Source organism: Maniola jurtina, chromosome 23, assembly GCF_905333055.1.
Source record: "Maniola jurtina chromosome 23, ilManJurt1.1, whole genome shotgun sequence".
Classification (NCBI taxonomy): domain Eukaryota; kingdom Metazoa; phylum Arthropoda; class Insecta; order Lepidoptera; family Nymphalidae; genus Maniola; species Maniola jurtina.
The window spans coordinates 6112508-6122845 of NC_060051.1; the positions used below are offsets into that span (position 1 = coordinate 6112508).

General features: G+C 37.7%; 1 protein-coding gene across 2 annotated transcripts in view; it reads left to right on the top strand.

The window, feature by feature from the left end:
• Positions 1 to 5071, top strand: part of LOC123877245 (transcriptional activator cubitus interruptus) — a 156979-nt gene extending 151908 nt beyond the window's left edge. For both annotated transcript variants that reach the window (XM_045923798.1, XM_045923799.1), the window contains 5 exons: positions 64 to 204; positions 701 to 791; positions 1121 to 1291; positions 1558 to 1695; positions 2025 to 5071. In XM_045923798.1, the coding sequence (XP_045779754.1) occupies positions 64 to 204; positions 701 to 791; positions 1121 to 1291; positions 1558 to 1695; positions 2025 to 4157 (2674 nt within the window). In that variant the 3' untranslated portion in view covers positions 4158 to 5071. The remainder of the gene's footprint in view (positions 1 to 63; positions 205 to 700; positions 792 to 1120; positions 1292 to 1557; positions 1696 to 2024) is intronic.
• The last annotated feature ends 5267 nt before the right edge of the window (positions 5072 to 10338 follow it).

Below are 10338 nucleotides of genomic sequence, written 5' to 3' on the forward strand. Positions count from 1 at the left end.
ATAAATCTCGAAAACGTTAATAGATAACGATGAATAATAATAATAAAAATTCCTTGTTCACAGATCATCAGACATCTCCCGTAAGAGTAGCCAAGCGTCCGTGGTGTCCGGCGCGGTGGCCACCACTACAGGCATGGCTGGACAACGGCTGGTCTCACAGCACACACAGATATACGATCAGCTTTCTCCTGACAGCAGTCGAAGGTTCGTATCGAAATTACCTAAGTATAATCTGTAAATATAATCTGAGGGGAGAAAGAGAGAAGAAATAAGAGTTTGGGCGATAGAAAGAGAGTTGTCTGTTATAAATATTAGACCATAAGTAGTGCTGTGCGAACTAAATTGCACTTTATTGCGTCGATACAAAAACAGCAATTTATCTATAAGTCTTTGCGGAATCTGCTTTCTATATCTGTTTAGAAAGTAGCCTATATATCTTTCCAGGTATTTTATTACATACATACAAGCAATGATGATGCGTTACTCCGTGTATTTCGATTACTGACTGAATTCGCCACTGTGGCTGATCTCAAAAGGGGATGAGCCAACTATGATATGAAAGAACGACAAATGATAGACTGATCGGCGTAATACATTAGTTTGGAGAAGCGCGTAAGAAGTGTACCTAACCTTAAGAGGCTAAGTATTAGTATTTTTAAACTCTGTTTAGGTAGTAAATTTTTATATTCTAATCTTGCAGATCTAGTCAAGTGTCATGCGTTGGGTACGCGCCGCCACCATCATCCGCTTTGGCCGCTGTCCAAGCTGTCAGGACCTCACAGGGCAATCAGGTAATTTATGTACTAGCTGATGCCCGCGACTTCGTCCGCGTGGATTTACGTTTTTCAAAACCCCGCGGCAACTCTTTGATTTTCCAGGATAAAAAGTAGCCTAAGAGTTAATCTAGGGTACAATCTATCTCCATTCCAATCCAATTCCAATTTCAATTCAGTCCAAATCCAATTTCAGCCAAATCCGTCCAGTAGTTTTTCGGCTTAAAAATACGCGTTTCAGAATTTTTGAAAATTCCACAGCCTCTTCAATTTTCAAAAAATATCACTCAAGCAAAGCCGTATTCGAGTATAGGATAGATACAATAACGGGTTTTTTTCACTTTCAGGCTGTACTGCTCCGCGGTGTGACATGTTCGGAAGTCAGAGCCGAGGAGTTGGCTTTAGAACTGGATCCTAATGTGCAAGTCAAGGAAGAAGCGAGGAGGCTGTCAGAGCAGTCCAACCTCAGCGACCAAGCTCAGGGCTACCAGCCTTACCCTTGCACTAATGATGATGTGGTAAGAATTCATTCAAAATTAAAAAAAATATATCAACTACTTATGCAGTTTTTCTTATGGTACGTCGGCCAAAGCCGTACATGGGCCAAAATGGAATGGGTATTCCAATATTACCGAAAATGATTTAAGTCAAGAGTGAATAGGTATCTTCTAGCTAAGCGCACTCCATCTTAGCCAACATCATCACTTGCCAGCAGGTCTGATTGCAGTCAAGCGCTAGTCTATAATTAGAAAAAAAAAATCTAACCCAGAATTGGTTTTTACAGGGTGATACTCCTTTCCCGTTCAAGACTGAGGATGACCATGAAATTACATATAAGGAATCTCGATCCAATTCCACTAATACTGTAGTCATCACCACAGCGCAGGTTCATCACCCCAATCAAGAAGTCAATCTTGAACAGGTAAATAATTAATCAGTACTTGTATTTTTACTTTTATTTTACTCTAATCTTTCATGTCCTTATTAGTTGACATAATCTTAGTCACAGATTTAAAGTGTAATCTTTGCTTGGTATATTAACGATAAACCATATTCACTATATTACATATCTATATATCTTTTCATGCTTATATTTTGTCAACATAAATAAAATATACATAATAATACTGTCTAAACATTGGGTGAGTTTCTTATTAATACGTATTTAACTAACATTTATAGAGATTATTTTGATATTAGGTACTAGGAACTTGGCAGTAGGATTATCTAATATTATTGTTTATTTCCCAGGTCGCTGAAGGAGAGATGGTGGAGAACAAGCTGGTGATACCAGACGAAATGATGCAATATCTTAACCAATCAATATTGGGAACCGACTCGGTAACACCGGCCAAAACGGACTCCACCAATCCCGACCCAGAAGCTAGCAAAGAAAAAGATACAACAACCAAAGACATTTTATCCAGTGAAATACAAAACACGAACAATTCCAGTGACAAAATCAGTGATGTCGCGACGAGTGACGATTCTCTTCTCAAAAATCTAGGTGCCATAGGAAGTGATCTCAACATAAGTGATATTCAAGTTGATTTAAGGTCATTAGATGTTAGTATGTCCGGCAATAGTGGCTCTCTATTAGCCTCCAAGTCTTTAGATGATAAGAACCCTCCGCTTCAAGAACAGGTCATTCCTGAAGTCACTTCAGAAAAATGTGAACAAGAATTCTCACAGCCTCCAACAAGTAATGTAGCTACGAAAAATCCTTTGCAATCTTTACAAAACATGACGGCAAACCAAACCGAGCAGTCTACAAGAATGAGAGTCAATAACTCCCTACCTCAAAAGTCTGCTATGAGTCCGAAAACCATTGTCATGACTCAGACGATCATGAGTCCTAATTTAGCACATAGCATGCTAAGCCCCCAGAGTCTACCTCACAGTTCAATGAGTCCACAGAGTATGAGGAGTCCACAACATATGCCTCAAGGCATCATGAGTCCTCCAAGCATATACAATGTCATGAGTCCACAAAGCGTCATGAGCGTCATGTCTCCACAACATAATGCAATGAGCCCCCAAAGCATGCAAAGTCTATTGAGTCCTCAGATGCCAAATCAAAATATGATGATGAGCCCTCGACATAACAATATAGGAAGCCCCCATTCACAAAATATCGCTAGTCCTATGATGAATATGGCTAGTCCGATGGCTCAAAATATAGCAAGTCCGATGAGTCATGGCATGACTAGTCCGATGCATCCAGGTCTTCAAAGTCCTATAACAAGTCCCATGGTGCAAAACATGTCTAATATGACAATGAACGTCCAACCAGTTCAAAACCAAAATCCTAACATGATGGTCAATATGAATCAGTCTCAGCAAATGACAGCGACTCCTCCATACAACAATCGTCAGAATTGTCCCACAAAGCATCCTAACAAAAACTTTAACAATGTTCCTAATCAATACCAAAACCAGAACTACAGTCAAGCACCACCTTATCCTATGCAAAATCAACAAGTAATCAGAAACCAAAATATTCAGCAATACCAGATGATGCAACATTACAATCAGAATCAATCTCAGATTCCGATGATGCCATCCAATCATCAGAACATGGTTTATAATAACCAGATGACCAATTATGTTCAGCCGATGAATTATCCAAACCAAAATGCTCAGATGCATCCAATGCAGTTGTCGAGATCTTCTGTCATGAGTGTCGATAATAGCGGAAACATGAGCCGTGGTGTCATGAACAGTTATTGTGAACAGCAGAATGTATGCCCCCCTATGCAAAACGTACAGTACAACCAAAACATGCAATATCCTCAACCTCCTCCTTATAATTCGGTTACAAATGCAGCTAACATAATGGGCCCACCACCACCAAAGAATAACCATCAATACAATCAAGGCATGATGAACAATAACCAATATTACAACCATCAAAGATCTTACAACCAGTGGGACTATCCAGGCAATCAGTTCAACAAGCACAACATGCAAAAATCCGTGCAGAATTCAGTCAACATGTCGACTGGAAGTCAAAAACCGATCAACGGTGCGAGAATGTCAATGAATTGCAATCAAGTAGCTAAAAATCCTGGGGAACAACAAGCTGATTGCAGTATGAATAGTTTGCGAAGCCAAAATAACCAAGCTGATGTTCAAGTTTGGGATATTTCTCAGTCCCAAATAGAAGCTTCAAATGGGAGGAAGAAAAACCAGAACACTATGCGTCAGGAGACGTATCAGAGAACTCTGGAATACGTGGAGAATTGCGAAAATTGGAAGAGCTCCGAAATGGTTTCAAGCAGTACACATCCTCTGCAGGGCGGCGACAACATGGTTGTGAACGATCTCCAAACTTCTTTGTCTTCGTTTTATGAAGAGAATCAATATTTGCAGATGATCCAATAGCATTTTAATTAGCAGTTTTTCAAGCTTCTTACTTTCCTAGATGAGTTATGTCGAATACTATGATATCTTATTGGGTAGTTGGGTACCTACTGACGATCCATTGTGAACACTCGTCCTCACGCATCCTCGCTAAGTCCGTTCTGTTTAAAAAATTTGTGCCAATTATTATTATAAAGAGTTTGCTCATGAAGAATATTATAATCCATATTAATAATATTAGGCCGCATTGTTTACATTTTTAATAACATCTGAAAAGAAACAGGTTGTGTACTATTTTACTCTGCTCCAAGAGACTGATTAATTTTAAATTCTAAATTTTATTGTGTTAGAGTAATCATAAAGTCAACGAAAAGACATTTACGGACACATTTTAGAAAACTTTTGTATACCTAATATTATAATGTAAACAAACTTTTCCTGAATGTCTTCCAAGATTTTTTAAGTACAATGAAAGAATATTGCATTTGCATATTTTGCATTTCTAAGTGATTTAAGTGCCTCAGTACTATGTAAAGTTGTACATAATATATTCATGGATTTATAATGTGCCTTTGTGTAGATTTAAATGAAAGAAGCTTTCTCTGGTGCCTTTAAGTTTTTTATTATTAGGTATTTAATATAAGACTATTATTGTTAACATTAAATATTATGTATTTGATATTTTTATAAATATGTAATAATATGATTAAGTTAGTTCCCACTGAGATTATTAAATAGGTAAGTAATTGTACAAATTAGACATGTTTTTTAGAATTTTTACAAAAATGTTAATATTAAGTCCGGGAAGTACTATTTTATAGCTATACTTAATTACAAAGCATCGTTTCGGTGACATCGAATCTCCTATTTTAGTGTTTATCTATTCTGAGATTACTAGATTTAGATAATTGTTAATGTTTTTATTATTATTTAAAGACAATAAAAATGAACAGCGCACAAAAGTAAAGTGTAATAGAAAGTAGAGACATGTATTTTGTAATAAATTATTGATTGTAAAAATAATTTTGTAAAACTTTTTGAACCCTATTTTTAATGAAATTATCGAATAAATTTTTATCATAAACCTAAACAAATTTTTATTTATATACCTACTTAAATCATGCTCAAGCTTTATTTAGTAGGTAAGTATTTCACACAGCTTGTCTTATTTGGAACCACCATCAATACTCACAATAATAATAGAAGATATAGGATAGGAAGGTATAAGCAATCAGAATACCAGACAGTCGACATCAATTTTCGTTGCCTCGACGGTCGACATCGATCTTCGTCGTCTCGACGGTCGATATCAACCCTCGTCAGCTCGACGGTCGACTCGCTCGTAAATCGCGGACGTGAATTCTGTTTGCTTAGTTAGTTAGTTGCTTAGCTTAGTTCTATGAGATTTTACGTCTCATCAAGGTTGATAGAAATCGAGTGTCAAAACCCTTTAGCGTTGAGGTAAAATGAACCAGTTTATCCATACACTTTCAAGCGGATAATAATAATAAATTACTTCCGTTTCACACTGACGTTAAGAAAGGGAACCTGTATGCCTGAGTTTTCTCAAAGGTGTGTGAAGTCTGCCAATCTTCACAATTTTCTATTCAATTCTGAAGTTATTCAATTCTTCAAGTTAGCCATTGACTGCAATCTGACCTTGGGGTAAGTGATGATGCAGTCTAACATGGAAGCGGGCTAACCTGGAAGGGGTATGGCAGATTTCATTAAGCCCATACTCCTTTGGTTTCTACTTTGTAAACGTAGCGGAACACTAACTCGCTTGGTGGCATGGCTTTGCCGGTAGGGTGGTAACTAGCCACGACCGAAGCCTTCTACTTTAACGATGTTTCGAAGTCCTCCGAAAAGGTAGAGTTGCGTGGCTGGGATTGAACTTCCGACCGCCCGAAAGGAGGCCAACGTCTTAACCACTTAGCTATCACTACTCAAGTATAGAGTGGGCATCGCAAAAATATCGCCCGTTGTCGTGGACATTCCGCGCTGTTGCGTCGGCGCCGCAAAAATAGATGATTATTTTGGAATACGTTGCCAGAGGACTATCAATAAAACATGTAGGTAGGTACCTAACAAAAATCGGACTTTCATATTCAGAAAATATTGTGAAATCGCGTGGACACATAGGTAGCTCTATACCTACCATCTACTTACCTACCTATGAACAAAAGTGAATAGGCACCTTCTAGGTAAACGCGTCCCATCTTAGACCACATCATCACTTTCCATCAGGTGTGATTGTAGTAAAGCGCTTGCCTATAGTTAATAAAAAAAAAAAAAAAACCTACTATATCCTACTATACTGCATACTACTTTACACTAGCTTACACCCGCGACTTCATCCGCGCGGACTATTCAAATTTCAAACCCCTATTTTACCCCCTTACTGGTAAAATTTTCAAAAATCCTTTCTTAGCAGATGCGTACGTTATAATATCCATCTGCATGCCAAATTTCAGCCCGATCTTGAGAGTTTTAGCTGTGATTTGATAGGTCAGTCAGTTACCTTTTCCTTTAACTTTAATCATAACAAGTGTAAATTAAAAATTTATAACACCCCCGACAAGTGAAGGTTACAGTAACTAGATAAGAGCTGATAACATTCAAACGGCTGAACCGATTTTCTTGGATTATAGCTAAGAACACTCTCGATCAAGCCGACTCTCAAAAAAAAAAAACTAAATTGGAATCGGTTCATTAGTCTAAACTAATGAAGGAGCTACGATGCCACCGACAGATACACAGATACACACGTCAAACCTATAACACCCCTCTTTTTGGGTCGGGGGTTAATAAAATAAAATATCAAAACATTAAATGAGAAGCACTTAATACTGGGAATAGGGAATTCTGATGAAAACGTTAGAAAGAGTTGGACAGATAAATAAATATCTGTCCTCAATAGAATTTTCTACGAGCGTAAAGAAAATTTAAATATAAATTTTGTGAGTCTTTGTAATTAGATACAATAATTCATCAAAATCATCGTTATCATCGTCCTCAACCCGAGTTGATAACGACCGCGAAGACACTCGCTGAATGATAAGCGCCCTAGTCAACCACGCTGGCCAAATGCAGCAGATAACCCTTGCGAATATTATGGAGAACTCTCGGGCATACAGTAATTAACCTGACGATTTTTTACTTCACCGTTATTAAAGCAAGTGATATAAAATCCTCAAATATAAGATCAAAGTCTTAACTATTAGTATAGTAGAGTATCACCATTAATTAAAGTGTAAATTTTTAGGGTTTTGTACCTCAAAAGGAAAAACGGAACCCTTATAGGATCACTTTGTTGTCTGTGTGTCTGTCTGTCCGTCCGTCGTGTCTGTCCAGAAAACCTATAGGATACTTCCCGTTGACCTAGAATCATGGAATTTGGCAGGTAGGTAGATCTTATAGTAAGTAAAGGAATAAATCCGAAAACCGTGAATTTGTGTTTACCACCGGAAAAAAAATGTGTTTCAATTTTCAAAGTAAGATAACTATACCAACTGGGGTATGATATGAAAGGGCTTTACCTGTTTATTCTAAAATAGATTTTTATTTATTTTTATGCATAATAGTTTCTGAATTATCGTGCTAAATGTCGGAAAAATACCCGAGTACGGAACCCTCAGTGCGCGAGTCTTACTCGTACTTGGCCGGTTTTTTTTAAAAAGAGTGTAAAAGTTTGTAACAACGTTAAAAATCAATTACACGTAAAAGCACTTAGAAGATTTAAAGGTTTAATAAAGTAGCTGTAAGAGCCATCAGCTGTTCTATCTGAATAAATTAATTACACTACAGATAGATAGATGATATAATTTAAAAATAAATTTGAACATTAAAAAAAATTAATATAACAGGTATATTATTTAGTTACATACATAGACTTACAATTTTTTCGCTACGCTCAAAGCCTATGGTTACATTATGTTGTCTATCTATCTAGGTATTCTGCGTGCTAGCTTTTCACAGCCCATTTGTTAAATCGATTTTGACGAAAGGTACAAAAAGATAGGTGTTATCCCGGGATGGATATAAGCTACTTTTTGTCCCGGAAAGTCAGAGTTCCAACGGGATATTTAAAAAGACCCATCCATGTAGAAGTCGGCCAAGTGGGAGTCAGACTCGTGCGTAATGATTATTATAGCCGTATTTTTTCGACATTTTGCATTAAATAAAAAAAAATTGCTTGAAAATAAATGAAAATCCCTTTTAGAATATACAGGTATATAATATGATACCCCACTTGCTATAGTCACTAGCCAACTAGGAGATAAACTGTGTGCGCAAACACGGGTGCACTCTCTATTCCCTCACTCTCACAGTCTGACGGAATGGCAATCCGACACGATTGGAGAGAGATCAAAAGCAGAACCGTTGGCTTTACGTTTTGCTGGCGAGGGGTTGATCATGTTGATGACGAGGATTCGAAATATTATATCCGCTTGTTTACAATATTAACACCTCTACGAGTATTTCATCATAATGACCAAGCCGTACAGCCGTAGCACCTGTGAGCAGTAACCTCTGGTATAAATAGCCCGACCAAAAATACCAGCCCAATTAATAGTCCGGCCCGAACAACAAAGATCTGCATAACCAACTGTGACATTGAACTGGAGAACGACACGGTATTTTGACAATTGCCACTCAAACAATAAAGCATGTATTGGCGTAAGCAGCCTTGAGTTTTCCTCTCTTTTCCCCATTTTTCATTTGGCACTCAGTTGAACATGTAAAATGTGCGAGGAAAAGAAAATTTCCTTTGAAATCCTACAAGATGTATTCGTAAGTAATGTTTCGGCCGTTAAATGAGATGTCATCATGGCTACCATGCAAGCATACATCATAATTAATTAATCTATGATAATATCAGATGATGCCCAGGACTTTGTCCGCATGGACATAAGTATTTTGAAAATCCATGGAAACTCTTTCATTTTCCGGGTCAAAATCTAGTCCGTCTTGCATTTAAGCTAAATTGATCTTCCGGCAAGATTGGTTAAATGGATGGGCGTGAAAAGCTAGGTAGCAGACAGACAGACATAATTTTGCATTATATAATCACACACTAATATTATTAAGGCGAAAGTTTGTGTGTATTCGTGTATGTTTGTTACTCCTTCCCACAAAAAGTACTGGACGGATTGAGCTAAAATTTAGAATGGAGATATATTATACCCTGGATTAGCACATAGGCTACTTTTGATCCCGGAAAATTAAAGAGTTCCCACGAAATTTTTAAAAAACCTAAACTCACGCGAACGAAGTCGTGGGCATCAGCTAGTATTTGTATGAAAGTATGGATTATGACAGCTAAGCTGTGATAGCCGAGTGGTTAGAACGTCCGCCTACTAATCGGAGGTCGGGGGTTCGATCCCGGGCATGCACCACTAACTTTTCAGTTATGTGCGTTTTAAGCAATTAAATATCACTTGCTTTGGCGGTGAAGGAAAACATCGTGAGGAAACCTGCATGCCTGAGAGTTCTCCATGTTCTCAAAGGTGTGTGAAGTCTGCCAATCCGCATTGGGCCAGCGTGGCAGACTATGGCCTAAACCCTTCTCATTCTGAGAGGAGACCCGTACTCAGTAGTGGGGCGGAAATGGGTTGATCATAATGATGGATTATGAGTTCCTCTAAAATCACAGTCCAGTAAATCATTGGATACTAAACGGCACAGCTGTGATTCATTTGATGTCGTCTCTGCACCTAGAAAGGGTCTGCAAACACTGCCTTCCCGTGCGAGAGAATTTGCGAACCTTAATAGCTCAACGGTTATCAGGGCGGACTGAAATCTGAAAGGTCGGCGGTTCAAACCCCGTTGCACTATTGTCGTACTCACTTCTAGTTAAAGCTTTACGATTAGTTGGAGGGGAAAGGGAAATGTTAGTCATAATTAAAATGGCTAATATTCTTTAAAAAAATCCTGCACATTGGGACCCCGACGTTTTTCGGCTCTGCGATCTAGGTATTTATTATACATTGTGTCCCGCCCATTACCTCTCTAGAGGATATCATGCAAAATAAGTAATCAAAAGTAAAGTTAGGTCAAAAAAATTTACCACACTTAACTAATTAAATAAGTATACAAATCAAAAAAAAAAATACCTTCTTATGTAATTCTTTGAAAATAGTTTAAAAAGTTTAATCAGTTAAGTGCACGTTAACAATATAAGTACAAGTCAAAACACACA